Here is a 13,913-nt window from a genome sequence, read left to right on the forward strand (position 1 = left end):
ATGCGACCCCGGATCTCTGGTTTTACTTGGTGTCAGGAATGCGCGCCACTTGGGTGTCTCTGCCTGCCTTTTGGTTTATGCCTGCCCCCCTCCCCCATTTTCTTGTTGATTCTCATACCGCCTCTACATGCCCTTTCACCGGACTTTCATCTCTTCCGACTCCTGAGTGGTCTCAGAGGTGATGATAAGCCCTGTGGTCTTTCCATGCCACGGACTGGATTTTTGGCATGGGAATGGGTTCTCCATAAGCCCCTCGTGGCTCTCCTGCTCTTCCTTTATGGCTGGGGGCTTACTGCGTCGTCTTGTCACTTTGTGGCACAACCATTGATGCATTGCCCTTGAGCTTCGTGTACATATTCACTATTCCCTTTGCTCTTTCTCTTTTCGTGTGACTTCAGCGCTTTTGCTCGGAGCAGGTTTTTTTATTTTCCAAAAACCGGCATGTACAATATTGATCCGCAGAACAGCCATTGTTCTTTGCTAATGGGGACTTGTTTTTGTCTTTTACGTGGTTCTACCTTTCTTTTGGTTTCAAAGGAAAAGGAAATCGTGCATTTGTAATAATCTGTATTTTTCTTTTCGGAGGTTCATATTTCGATCGTGTTTCTATTAAAAAGAAACCTCATTAAGTACCAGATTATCTGAGCATATAATCCGGAAATCCAAAAGTCAACAAATCCATCAGAAACAAATGGAGAGGGAACAAAAGGGCTGTCTATATATATAAAAAGGAAAGAAGGCGGGTGGGCCACAGTTGATGGTGCCTGGTTTAGTGGTAGGGGGGGAGGGTCATTATAGTTATAAAAAGGAACGGATGGATTAGAAAGTCCAGTCTGCGGTTGTTGGAAAAGCAGACCAAGGTTGGGGGTGGAGAAGGGGGGGGGGGGGGATATAAGGGAGTAAGAAATATGGACTCGGGGATCGAAAGCTTTCCATTGGGGTCAAAAATATAAGTTTCAATTCAATCTTCAATCTCCAAAATCTTGTAACATGGAATAGAGATATTTCGATTATTATTTCGCTATACCTACCTTAAGTCCTTTCCCTACTTCAGGATGGTTGGGATAGCGGGCACAGACGGCACGGCCGGCGGCATAGTCTGTGGCATGTTCTGAGGCATGGTCTGAGGCATGGTCTGAGGCATGGTCTGAGGCATGGTCTGAGGCATGGTCTGAGGCATACCCTGTGACAGGCTCCGTGACATACTCTGTGACATAATCTGTGGCATACTTTGTGGCATGTTCTGCGGCATGCTCTGTGACAGGCTCTGGGGCGCTGTCTGCGGCATAGTTTGAGAGTTCGTCTGAGGCATCGCCTGCGGTATATTTTGGGGCATGGATGATGATGGTGGTGGTGGTGGGAAGGTCGGGAGTATTGGTTTAGTTTCGCCTTCTACCCATCGTTCACTGGAATTAAGTTAGTTTCAGTGTCCGGGAAAACCTCTTGTGTCGGGAGCTGTACACTCCGGGGAAGAGAAGGGAGAAGAGTAGCTACTACTTACTGTGGCTGGCGATCACGTCCGGACAGGTGGTGAGCAAACTTGCAATCAACATTCGTACACGGTTCATACGGGCAGTGGTGGCTGAATAGGCAATCGAACTCGCTGCAGCTGGGCCCATTATCGCACTGGGCAAAGCGTGCCTTGTAGCGCTGCACGACGATCTCGCCCTCGTTCAGCGGTGTGTCATGCTCCATAACACAGTGAATGCCACGCTTGCAGTACCCGCGCAGGTACTTCCAGTTGCAGAAGCCCTTGTGCCCGACGAGGTTCTTCAGTTTCTTCTGGTAGCTCTCGTAGGTGGCTTGATCAGAAGGCTTCTTGTTAGGCGGGTCGATGCGCAGGCCATCTTTGTTATATTCAATCACGCGCGGTTCCTTCTTGGTATTTGAGGTCGTGATCTTGCTGGGCGAGTCGGGGCGAGAGACTACAATGGGATAGGGGAGGGAGAACCCTAGGGATACGCCACTGTCTTCGTCGAAATCCGTGCCGATTGAGCTTGCTCTGGGCCGGCTGTCCAGAGAGCCGGTCCGGGACATGATACTTGGCGGAGAGAGGTTCCTTGGAGAGGGACGACCGGGAGCGGGATCGAAGGGGATGTTGAACGGGGTGCTGAAAGGCGTGCTGAAGGGAGTATTGAAGGGCGCTGCAAGAAATCCGTCCATTGAGGAGGAGGTGGGCGAGGTGGTGAGAGGATCAGGGCGAAAGACATTATCAAATCGAATCATCTGGAAGGGCAGCAATGACCGAAATGAAAGGTGTGCTGGAGTTGTCTCAACAAGCACAATACGCTCTTGACTCTCGGTGTTGTCGCCTTTATACTGCTGAAGTTCATTCAGATAACTAGGGTCATGGCAGCCGACGAAGAAGATCTTGCGGCACTGGAAGTTGTTATAATAATGATGAAGCATTTCTGGGAGAACAAACAAGTTAGGAGCAACTCAGGGCTAAGTAGAAGGACGGATGAGGTATAGAGCTCACTCTTAATCTTAGAATCGGCATTCTCTTTCCCCGGCCCGACATTAATGAAGTCGAATTCGCCCCGGCTGGTCGTAAAGTTTTCGGCAAAGATATACATGTCACTGTGAGATAAAATGATGTTTTTGAGGTGCATCGTCTTGGTGAGGTTGTTGATATTAGCAAAGATCCGGATGACGATGGTCAGATTATCGGGATCAAGATCGAGACTGCCTCGTAGGGCTTCTTTCACGGCATGTTCTAACCGCCGGGCAGCCTCGTTGGCACCCTCCTTGGGCCTCTGGAGAAGCTCATCCAGGAAGAGGGCGCCATCTCCATCTACTAAAACGGCCACAAAAGAATGCTTGGACTGGAGTCGAGGAAACGAAGGTCAGATCCTTGCTCTATTGTGTTCCAAGGCGTTGTTTTGAGTGCATATCCTTACTATCAGAGTCTTGATGTCCTCCCGCCGCCGAACCAAATCATCCATGTTGTCACGGTAGGACAGGCGCCAGCTTCGCTCATGGTCCAGTTCTAACTCGATTTGCCTTACATGTGTCTCGAGGTTTTCCATCACTCGTAAGGTCTCCTGCAATCCAGCTCCAGTTAGCCCTCGCGGTATGTAAGGCGGGAAAAGGGAGTTCCGAGATCGATGATTGGGGGAGTTGTGTATACTCCCCGATCGGGCTGCTTGGCTCTCTCTCTCTCTCTCGACACAATGACTCAAACTTACGTCAATCAGGTTTTGTCTCTCCTTCTCCTGGGACCCCAGATCCGCAAAGCGAGATCTGAGAATCACGGTAGGGTCCCCCTCTGGTGCCATGTTGGGTTGAATGGCGGGCTAATGCACAGAGTGTTGGCTCCGGAACCGGGGGAGGAACGAAGAGAGTGAACTTGGGATAGCGGGAACCCGAGCAGAAAAGACTCCTTTAAACGATCCTACAAGATTACGAGGGTGAACACAAAAAGATTTCTTCAATCTCAATATTTCTGGTTAAATGTCGCCCGTTTTTGTAGGAGAAAGCGAGGCCGGGGCCGCGTCGGCGCTAAACGGGATCCCGTCACCAACAGGTTATATCTCGGCTGCTATAGGGATCTCCGTGGGCGTCAACAGCGCCTCCAGGACCCTGGAAAAAAAAGGCCGATTGCTAGATTGTCTTGAATTATTTCCTGTTTCCTCCTTCCCGGGCCTATTGCGAGAACGTGTTGGCAGATTTCGTGGATGTACTGCGACAGGGTCCTGGGGGATACCGAGAAGCTCTCCGACCCCAAACTGCGAGGCCGAAAACCAGCCGTGCAGCTGTTGGTTGAATCTGAGATCATCGTTGGCTTCTACATTCAGGCTACCCGATCAACAGATCAAGGTGGGGTTATTATCATATATTAAGGGGGTATCTGCCCGTCATCTTGGAGTCCTGCCTACGACAACGGTTGCGAACAGCTTCCCTTCCCCCACTCATAACAGAACCACATATCGGCAAGTCAGTCCATTCAAATCCCCAGCAAGGCGGTAAAACGACGATTGGTCTTGCCGCTGTTAGTACATGAAGAAAGCTAGATGGCCCCCTCAGGGGCCTGCATTTGGGAAACCCCACACGATTGTCGAGGCTAGAATCCATCCCTTCCCCACTCCAGCGGGTGACATTGGGTCGAAGCTAGGGAAGGGACAATAGAAGCACTCAGCAGAAATCCTACAAGGATGATAGGTTGCTACCCAACAGTATACAATAACTGTGAACCTGAATATATCCCGAATCTAGGCCCCATCCACGGCATAGCGTGGTGCAAGGTTGTCGCCCGGGATCGGTTAACGGCCCGGGGCTCGACCTTAGCACATCAACTAGTACCTACCCTCAAATCTGAAAAGCCTACGAATGATTTCACTAGAAAGACAGTCTATTCTAAGAATCAAATAATAGATATCGGGATAGGCCAAAAAGTCCAGCGATGATGACATAGGAAAAAAAGTAGAAAAGCCAATACGTGGGATATTCTGGGTGAAACAACGACAACCGCGCGCAAACCGAGGCATAGATACTCCACCTGTTGGTTAGCTCAACCCAACCTCTCCATGATAGGAAAAGAATTTATCTAATCTTTTCGAGTTTCTCTATTATACCCTAGCACATGACGAACTCCCCCGTTTCAGAAACAAGCCCTTGCCCTAAACTTAGAAAATCGGTTTCATCTTCTCTCAGTCCCTTGTCCTCCCAGCATGGCCCAACAGAACTTCGATGCCAAGTTCTGCACAAGCTTCTAAATCTAAACCCCATTGGCAAGCCACTCAGGCCATAGAATTCAGTGCTTCTTGTCATATTTATGAGCCGTCCCGGTGCCGTCGCGGTAGACATGGCAAGTTCGCTGCTTTCCATTTACCCTAATACGCACCGTCACTACATACTCTTTGTCCCGAGGGTTGTGGTGAGATTGATGAATGGGGTTGTTCTTACGGTACCTAAGAGCTAGTTAGAACAATGATTCCAAAATCGAGACTCAGCGAAGAGGGTCTTTCCTCAAACATACCGGATGTGAGCAGATGTCACCGGGCCACCAAATTTCTATAGGCTTACTGTTAGGAAATACGACCAGGAAATATCAAAATGTCTGGAGTTACCTTTTCTGCTCCTCCTCGAGGACCAAGAAATTGACTCAAGCATCGATGCCACCGTTGTGGGAGTTTGGACAGCGGAAACCCTGTGAATTTGATTCTTAGATCGGCGAGCTTCGTAAGGTGGTCCCATTTAGGGAGAGGCTTCATGGCACCCGCTCGGTACTCTTCAGGAGGTGGTGATAATCTACCTAGCAATATGGACAACTCTCTCACCTTCGCTCTCGATTCGACCAATTTCCGAGCGTTTGCTTCACAAACCCTCGCATTGTAGTCCTGGATGTCCGCTCGTTTGGGGGGTTCACTTACCTCCGATGATTCAGAAGCGCCCATGAAGAGGGCTGACGGTACTGGCCTCTTACCAACGCAAGCCATGGCCCATAGAGATAGCGAACACCGAAAATTCGTGGGAATCTACTAGGTAGTTTGAACATCCTCAAAGTTGGGTGGGCAGTTTGTTTTAAAAAACGCAGAACAAGACTCCTCGATCTAGGCCACCCTTTACCAGTGCTTTCGTCCCATTATCTCTTTGGAAATCAATGAACATTGTGATGAGCTCAAAGAGACAAACTATCTCATGTAAAAAATCATAGAACTCGCTAACTTTGAAAGAAAAGATTTGACTTGAATGGGGTTGTGTTAGGTTCCTGCTTTGTTTATGCTATCTGATCCAGTGCAAGTCTTGTGTACTTCCAGACTCCAACGTCTGTTTGAGCTGGGTCTTTTCCTTTTCCTTTTCCTTTTCAAAAAAGACACCGGCATCTCTTTTGGATCTTCGAGTCTGATGGTCAAGTCCAAAATAGCAGAGGAGCCGAGGTTTCTTTCTTTGAAACCGGTCCCGAAGAATTGAGGACAAAGAACCACGATTGGAGATCTCCATAGCCCTGAAACATGTATTCGGTCAACCTAATCTCCCTCTGGGGGATAGTCGAACCAAAAAAAAAAAAAAAACCTGCTTGGAAAGCAGGTATTGACGGTTGGCTATAGAGTGAAATTATCCGATTGGTATCTGGAATCTTGGAGTCCTCGTAGGTCTGCTTTTTCTTCTGTCTTTGGTCATAGAAATGTCTTATAGTTCGAGTATTGATAAAATATATAGATATGGAACATATATAAGGGTGACTACTTGTTTCTTGGCCGCTATCCTCTCAACAAAGGGTCTGGCACCAGAGCACGTCTGGCTGAAATTATTGACCTACTGAGACCGCCGCTTCTGAGTCTCGTCAGATATGGGGGAAAGTTTTACGGATACGAGTTGAACGAGATGAAAATTGGGATACGTTATCCTGATATGGCTCTCAAAGGCGCCTTCCTACTATCTACTTTGACTGGACAACTGGTAACAGATTGAATACAGTAATGCAGAAAATTAACTTCCCATGCAGGGTTTAAACGGCAACTCAATGTTTAACACGCAAAGATGATATGTGATGATGGTCAATAACAACACAACAATGGAACGTAGAGCAAGGTCCGGTCCACGAATGCACATAAATGTTCAGAGGCTCCGAAAAAAAGAAAAACGCCAGCGTCGGAAAGCAGAGAGAAATAGAAGAGATATGGGGGAATATAGAACAAGAGAAAAAAGATTCAAGGGAACAAAATTGGACACAGATGGAAATCCATTACTTGAAAAACAATACTCCGTCAGCTCATCCTCGTCGTAAGCACATCTTGATTCTCGACCATCAGCGACCTGAGTAAGGTCGGTGTCCAGAGTCGGATTGACGAGGGGATGTATGGCTTTCGAACAGGTCTTCAAGATAGGCGCTTGGGGCGCGACCTTGTGGTGGTTGGCTCAGGTTCAACGAGCTTGTCGATGCACCAACGTAGGAGTGACGTGCATGTGAAGTCTCGTGATAGCCACTAGTAGGTGCAACAGATGGCGAACTGGGAGGGTATCCTGGAGGGGAGGAGAGACCGGCGGTCGGGGAATAAATGTTGGCCTGCGAACCGCTGGCTTCTCTGTTTGGCGTAGAAGTTCCCGCAGCAGTGTAGTATCCAGGAGGGAGATAGGTCGAGGCACGATTCCCGGTTGAGTTATTAAGACTGTGGTGCGATCCAGCACCCCCAGCAGTAGGCGAAAAGAACAGCCCACTGTTCGAGCTGGGCACTCGCTTAGAAGGTTTGTAGCTTGCCCGAGTTGCCGCACCAAGCTTTTCTAGCGAGACGTCGGCGGCGGGGGCGGCGGAATAGACTGTAGATCGCTTCTTCCGGCTGTTGCGCAAGAGTCGCTTTGATTCTGAGGATGCTAGGGCAGCGCGCCGCACGGAGCGGTTTACTGACCATGCGACCATTCCGCGCCAGGCCAAAACAGCGAGCCCGATGAAGCCCAGGATGGCGCCGACAGCAATGAAGACGGTCCCTTCGGGTGTATTCGACGTTTGCATGTAAGGCGCATTCGCGGTGGGGGGTACAGTCACGATGGCGGCGGCCGTGGAAGTGGAGGACGATGATGTTGATGCCGTTGTTGTGGAAACAGACGAGGTTGTGGTGGTACTGTCGCTCGTGGAGGACGTGGAGGACGTGGAAGAGGACGACGAGGACGAGGAAGTCGTCGTGGAATCCATGCTGGTAGAAGTGCTGGACGTCGAAGATGAACTAGATGTGGATTCCGATGTTGAGCTTGATGAGGACTCGGACGAGGTCGTGGTTGCGCTAGCGGCATTATCAGTGGTGGAGGGATCGTCGGTGGTCTGGGCGGCGTCTGCAGCGTCGGTCGTTGTCGCATCGCCTGCTGGTTCTGCAGAAACCCGAGCAACAATGGCGATCAAAAGGATCAGAATTAGCATGAACGATGGCTGGGCTTTCCCATGCCTTCCTGGTAGGAACCGCATGGTGCCCACGATTCTCAGAAAGTGGCCGAATCCAAATCAACAGGGTTCTTCTCCACAGCGGGTCAACCGGGGTAGTCGAGGGGTCGAGTGAAGGTGTACACACAAAGACGGCGGATTGTTTGAGGTCAATCTAATCCAAGACTAGTGGAATCCACGGCTGTGCCCTTAAGAACTACCGTCACTCGCCTCAGGGAGTTAGATGGCTGACCAGCACTGTTCCTAAGCAAGTCCGGGGGATCGGCACTTTCAGGTGCTGATTGAGGCTTGGGTTTCAGGGGCACCCCTTTGACGGCTGCAGGTAAACGAATGACTGTCTCCCAACAGGGGGCAATGACTGTCCAGGAGATTGTGGAGGGGGGGAAGAGGGAAAAGAGAATGGTTCTTGTAAGCGAGAGTCCGAAGGAAGCCAAAAAGCGCCAAGTCACAGCGCTAAATTACGAGCCTGAAGCCTGAGGCCCGAGACATTGTCACATGATGGATTCTACCAGAAATGGCTGTGTGATATATCATACAAAAAGACAACTAGATTGTGCCCCTGAATCCGAAAATAATGAACAAAAGTAATTGTAACATGCATTGAGCAAGGCATGGGTCTAGTATTCAACGCCCTCAGTCAATGATACGTTCCCCGCTACTGCTGCTTCTTCTGCATCGCAGCAGATGTGTCCTTCTCAAATGCAGCATAGGGAACCTGAAGACTGCTCAGAGCACTAATACCAATATACAGAATCACAAGACACAGGAAAGAAGCCATGAAGCCCATGAAGATGCCTGTGAAGCGGTTAGTATAAAGGAACGTTCGAGGAAACCCGTGGAGCATACGAACCAGGAGTGAAGTACTGGTACTCATCGAACAAGGACTTGTTCTTCTCGGGTGAATCAGATGAGCTAGAATAGGAATGAGAAGAGTAGTCGCGTTTGAGCTCCATGCGGACAGATTCGGGATAAGCGTCCTCGGAGGAGTCAAAAACAACGGAGTCAGTCTCCGGGAACTCTCGTGGCGAGGTGACAAAAAGGAGAGTGTATTTGGAGGAGGAAGGAATTCGGTCGATGATATCGGCGATGAGGCCATCTAAGAATATTAGGCAAGCTCTGTCCAATGATCGCATAGCTGCGTACCGTTATCAGAAAGCTGACTGGCGCGGTCTGAGCCCAGCGAGAGCATGGGGAACTCAACGTCGATAATGCGAGGGCCTGCCTCGAAATAGGAGGGGTATGACCCGGCTTGGTTGCAATCGTTAGTATCCACCCATAAGCTGGTACTTGCCACATCCACAACGGGCCACGATGGCAACTCACAAGAACCGTCGATAACGGTAGTCTGAGCCCCGCAATTAGTCTCCAACAGACTCATAATTTGCTTGGCTTCCAGAAGCCCGGTCACTTCATTGACACTCATCCTTGATCGGATAGACTTGTCCTTGCCTAGCATTTTCGCGCCGAGGCGGGGTGCCGACTTGCGCGTCGTGAAGTCGGAGCTGTGAACACCCGGTTGGTTGACAACGACATAGTACTCAGACGGACAGGCGCTAAGGGAGGAGGAGAGCTGATCGAACAGAGAAGCGCTGGACTGGATATATGCGGAGTTCACTAGGACCCTAGGAGCAGGAGTGGTTAGCTGGCCGTAGCTTCAAAGGGGTTCACCCGGACATACTCAGAAGTGGAAGCAAGAAAGAATGGAGAGGTATCCCGAAATGCATCGACAGCAGCTGCCCCAAGGGCGAGCAGCCCGAATCTGCTCAGATACATTGTATTTGGGCTGCGGATGTGCTGGGGTGGAGGATGATGTTGCTAACGGGAGGTCCGACTTGGCCGCCTCGGAGGCGGTCGACGGGCCGGACCCGTGCCGGAGCTTTAGATTCAACTTTTTTTCCCCAACTTCACCAGAGCGCAACTCCCGCGACAAAGCGCCGCGAGGCTATTGATTTGATTTACGCTTAGAACTGCTTCATCCACTCCTCATGGGTCCTTTATCCAAACGACGCAAGGTTGCGCCAAAAGTTGAGGAGGTCAGCTTTGATGCAGACGCCCGCCATGAGTTTCTCACTGGATTCCGAAAGCGAAAGCTGCAACGTATTAAGCATGCCCAAGAGGCAGCTGAAAAAAGAGCCAAAGAGGAAAAGCGACATGATCGCCAGAAGGTATATCATCAGCTCCCTCGATATGATATTCTCGTTTGTCATCATCGTATAGACTAATTCGACGACTCTAGATGCGCGAAGAACGGGCAGCGGAGTTCAAACAAGCGATGGAAGAGCACCAAAGACAACTGAAGCTCCTCAAGGAAGAAGATGCCAGTGACAACAGTGACTCAAATCCCGATGAGGATGACAGCGACAACGATGAATGGGAAGGCATTCCAGAGCCGCCGGCGGTAGATTACGAGGCTGAATATATCGACGAGGACAAGTACACCACAGTGACAGTGGAAGAAATGGATACTTCTCGAGAAGGTTTGCGCAAGTCAATCCAGGGTGAAGACTCGCAGGACGAGGATGAGAAGGATGACTCCGCCGCCAACTCGACTACTGAGCCAGAGTCCAAGCCCACCAAGAAGCGAAAATACTCAACAGACAAGCCCAAGAAGAAAAAGAAGCAATTCCGATACGAAAGCAAGCAAGACCGCAAACTTGCGGCCGCAAAGCAGCGTTTGACAAAGGCCAAGAAGGCCAAGGCACGGCGGGAAAAGTAATCGATAAAATGGCGTCTGGGCTGGTTATTCTTGTGTTCGAGAGATATTTCATATACCTTACGTGCCAAACCTTGCAAATACAGGCGGGTTCCTTCTCGCTAAAAATTTCTTTTCTCGGCCTTGTAGTGGCTAGAAACTCATGCCTCGCGGTGTGATGGCCATACAATCAAAGGCTATTAATTTGCGAAGGGTTGCATAGTCGACAGACATGACATAAGTGCTAATGGAGACACTGTCCCCGACAACATGGTAAAGGGGCAAAAGAAACCCAGCTGGTCACAGTATGAAAAGCAGACAGTTGGGAATAGAAGTAGCCTGCATCCAACCCCCACGTCTTCCAACATCCTACAACGATATCCACGATACCCAGAGCGATCCCGCCCAACCTTGCGCAGTTTAAACATTGCTGATGGAAACCTCGAGTTCGTGGAGGTCCTTCTGCAGCTCAGCGTGCTTCTTGGCCATCTCTTCATACTTGGACTCCCACTGGTCGCGCTCCGTCTCGAGTGCCTGCACCTTGCGCTCGTAGTGTCCGGCCTTGACGTCGGTTTGGCGGAGCCTAGCAATGACACACGTTAGTTGGAGTTTCTTAAGATACATAAAGGGGATGGGATCGTACTTCTCGTTTGTCTCCCGCAGAGTTCGGTCGTTCTCCTCGGCCTCCTCCTCAAGGAGCTGCACCCGCCGCTGCAGGGCCTCGTTCTGGGTGTCATGCTGGGCGCTCTGGTTGGCGGCATCCTTGGCCTCCTTAAGAGAGGTCTCGGCCTTTTCGACCTCCTCCTCAAGCAGCTGATTGCGGTGGTTGAGGGATGTGATCTCTTGCTCCTTGGACAGGTTCTCCTGCTCCAGAGTCTTGACCTTGGCCTTCAGCTCCTCAACCTGGTCGTGAGCCTCGTCGGCCTCCACGCGGAGGGCGTTCATGCGCTAGGGATCGAATGATTAGCATGATTCTGGCTCGACCGAAGAATGGAACAACGTGATGCATGGAGAGAACATGCAGGTCAAGGGGCGGACGAAAGACACAGCTTGTCCAAGCTACCCCGCCAAGTCAACAGGGGTCCAAACAACTCACCTCCTTGATCTTGTCCATTTTGAGAAAATTGAGAGAAAGAGGGGAAGAGGAATATGTATCAGTGAAAAGAAACAATAGGCTTTCGCTCTGCGAGCCGATGGGAGAGTAGCGGATGAAGGGGAGTGTTCAGGCCGTGAAGTGGGCGAGTGGTGTTGGGTAAGGGGAGAATAATTGCTGACTATCGGGTGTACTGGGTACCCGCTCTGGCCAGTGCCAGCCGCATTGGCGAAAGTACCCGGTACCTGCACTGTGTGCCTGCCGTGTATCGGGTGCTGGTCACTGTACTCTGTATCGTACACAGAGACAAAAGGCCCCGCCGCTGGCCACCGCCCAATCACATGTCTCCGATCGCCGGTCTCCACGGGCAACCGCCAGACACCACTCTAGAACTCGTTCGGCTCGTACACGACGAGACTGACGAAACCCCGAGACCCTCTCTCGTTCACCGTCTTTCTGTCTACGGCATATTCTCAGTGTATGCGCTATAATTTTCCTTGCCCGCCGCGATGCTGGCCCTCCGCGACCAGGAAAACCTGGTGAACACTCATCAAACCGTCGCCGCTGGGAAGCCCTTGAACCAGGGTATCAACAAACTACCCCCAAAGACTCCCGGCAAAACTCCCTTTAAAGTGCCACTCAACGATGAGAACAATCCTCTTCAATTTGGAAAACGGACAGGAAAGGGCAATGGAAATCGTCAGGATAATGGAAAGCCCGGAAAGGACGCGTTCGTTACGCCGATGGGTACGAGAGCTTCAATCATCCAATACAGAATACGCGATGAGCTCAAACGAACGATACTGACGACTTGAGTTGGTAGAACCGAGGCACCGTGCTCCCCTAGGCATGAAGACGACGAACGCGAAGGCTAAGGGCCTGCAGACGCCAGCTCCGTTCGGGGGAACATTGAAACCAGAGAAAACAAACCGGCGGATGTCGACCGCTCAAAAAATCAAGAAGGCTGCTCCAGTATCCCAGCAGGCTCAAACCAAGGTGTACACGGAAGCCGTTCATGATGATGTGCCGGACATTGAATACATGGCTCCGAAAGCTATAAGTATGGCTTCCTTTGCCTCTAGATAGCTTATCTAGATGGGCGGCAGACGCTGACTGTCTCATAGGCCTGCCAGATTTCCCCGATGACATTACATACGACACAACATTCCCGCAATTTCAACCAAAGAACCGGGCCCTGGGCTTGGAAAGTGTTTATGGAAGACAGGAGGTGGGCCGCGATGGCCTTACCCACAAGCAGCGCAAGTTTCAGGAGGATTCAGCGCAGTGTGACAAGCTGGTCAACGAGACAATCATGAAGCAGCTGGATAATATCAGTTTCAATGACGCGAGTGAGGATGAGGCCCCACAGCCTATGAAGGAATACTCACTCGCTACTCGCCTACGAGGGCCTTCGACCACCACCAGAGCTGCGAGGATTCCGACTATTCGATCTCGTGAGGCCGCCGCTGCTCTAGCCGCACCGAAAGCTAGTGCTGTTCCGGCCCGAAGTGTTGCTGTGTCCAAGTCTCGAGTCGCATCTGCTGCGTCTGCCGCATCTGCTCTGATGCCAAAGAAGAAGACTCGGGTACCGACCAATCCCTCCTCCATGCGCACCACGGCGGCGGCAGCGACTTCCAACACGACTCTAGGATACTCTAAGGGTCGCACTGTCTCGTCTTCGCTACGCAACAAGGCATCTGCCCAGAAGGCCTCCAGCTCCCAGGCAGCGTTGTCTCCCGAAACTTATCTGCAGCTGTATGGCATGCCGCCCCTGGGATCGGATATGTGGACTCGCTGCAAAGCTGCCGGATGTTTTGATATCCCCGATGAGGCTACGGCATCCCGGGAACTTGAGGAGTCTCTGCCTACCTTTGAGGAGGATGAGGATGCCGAGAGCTTTCAGCTGACACTGTAACGGACCCACACACCTCTATTGTGCATTATTATGAAATTATCAATACTTTATTTTGAAGCCTGGATTGATTCGGACGGTCTACTATTCATTTTGTTTCTACTATGGGTCTGGAATAGACTTCAATTGGGGGGGATTCGGTTGGTTGGGCGGGTTATTGGCGTATCATATGGAAATGAATGTCTTCCTCAGCAGGGATTCTTCCTAACCGCGGATCGTACTGTTTCAGGAGTCCCCACTCATGAAGATCGCTCGGAGCCCACGCTCAGCGAGGACGCACGAAATGAATCCCGAGACGGGTTGTGGGATTTCATGCCGCCATTGTAGCGCCACCGTCGTT

General features: G+C 50.8%; 7 protein-coding genes across 7 annotated transcripts; 2 read left to right on the forward strand and 5 right to left on the reverse strand.

Moving 5' to 3' along the window:
- Positions 1-961: 961 nt before the first annotated feature.
- Positions 962-3,278, reverse strand: N7462_006234 (uncharacterized protein; the record flags this gene model as incomplete). The annotated part of the gene is made up of 6 exons (XM_057077952.1): positions 962-982; positions 1,032-1,275; positions 1,502-2,411; positions 2,480-2,825; positions 2,901-3,044; positions 3,189-3,278. The coding sequence occupies 6 exons, from the start codon at positions 3,276-3,278 to the stop codon at positions 962-964; spliced, it is 1,755 nt and encodes a 584-aa protein (XP_056933532.1).
- Positions 3,279-4,753: 1,475 nt separating this feature from the next.
- N7462_006235 (uncharacterized protein) lies at positions 4,754-5,497 on the reverse strand (the record flags this gene model as incomplete). Its single annotated transcript, XM_057077953.1, has 3 exons — positions 4,754-4,900; positions 5,070-5,250; positions 5,373-5,497. 3 exons carry the CDS (start codon positions 5,495-5,497, stop codon positions 4,754-4,756), a joined length of 453 nt encoding a protein of 150 aa, XP_056933533.1.
- Positions 5,498-6,751: 1,254 nt separating this feature from the next.
- Positions 6,752-7,900, reverse strand: N7462_006236 (uncharacterized protein; the record flags this gene model as incomplete). The annotated part of the gene is made up of 1 exon (XM_057077954.1): positions 6,752-7,900. The coding sequence occupies one exon, from the start codon at positions 7,898-7,900 to the stop codon at positions 6,752-6,754; it is 1,149 nt and encodes a 382-aa protein (XP_056933534.1).
- A 631-nt stretch (positions 7,901-8,531) lies between these two features.
- Positions 8,532-9,649, reverse strand: N7462_006237 (Ac45/VOA1 transmembrane domain-containing protein; the record flags this gene model as incomplete). Its single annotated transcript, XM_057077955.1, has 5 exons — positions 8,532-8,671; positions 8,727-8,972; positions 9,020-9,124; positions 9,200-9,498; positions 9,555-9,649. The coding sequence occupies 5 exons, from the start codon at positions 9,647-9,649 to the stop codon at positions 8,532-8,534; spliced, it is 885 nt and encodes a 294-aa protein (XP_056933535.1).
- A 212-nt stretch (positions 9,650-9,861) lies between these two features.
- On the forward strand, positions 9,862-10,592 carry N7462_006238 (rRNA-processing protein RRP17; the record flags this gene model as incomplete). Its single annotated transcript, XM_057077956.1, has 2 exons — positions 9,862-10,041; positions 10,113-10,592. The coding sequence occupies 2 exons, from the start codon at positions 9,862-9,864 to the stop codon at positions 10,590-10,592; spliced, it is 660 nt and encodes a 219-aa protein (XP_056933536.1).
- Positions 10,593-10,988: 396 nt separating this feature from the next.
- On the reverse strand, positions 10,989-11,682 carry N7462_006239 (tropomyosin; the record flags this gene model as incomplete). The annotated part of the gene is made up of 2 exons (XM_057077957.1): positions 10,989-11,516; positions 11,665-11,682. The coding sequence occupies 2 exons, from the start codon at positions 11,680-11,682 to the stop codon at positions 10,989-10,991; spliced, it is 546 nt and encodes a 181-aa protein (XP_056933537.1).
- A 488-nt stretch (positions 11,683-12,170) lies between these two features.
- N7462_006240 (uncharacterized protein) lies at positions 12,171-13,576 on the forward strand (the record flags this gene model as incomplete). Its single annotated transcript, XM_057077958.1, has 3 exons — positions 12,171-12,408; positions 12,485-12,721; positions 12,786-13,576. The coding sequence occupies 3 exons, from the start codon at positions 12,171-12,173 to the stop codon at positions 13,574-13,576; spliced, it is 1,266 nt and encodes a 421-aa protein (XP_056933538.1).
- Positions 13,577-13,913: the final 337 nt, after the last annotated feature.

This window comes from Penicillium macrosclerotiorum (assembly GCF_028827735.1).
Source record: "Penicillium macrosclerotiorum strain IBT 26536 chromosome Unknown utg000006l_segment0_segment0, whole genome shotgun sequence".
Lineage (NCBI taxonomy): Eukaryota > Fungi > Ascomycota > Eurotiomycetes > Eurotiales > Aspergillaceae > Penicillium > Penicillium macrosclerotiorum.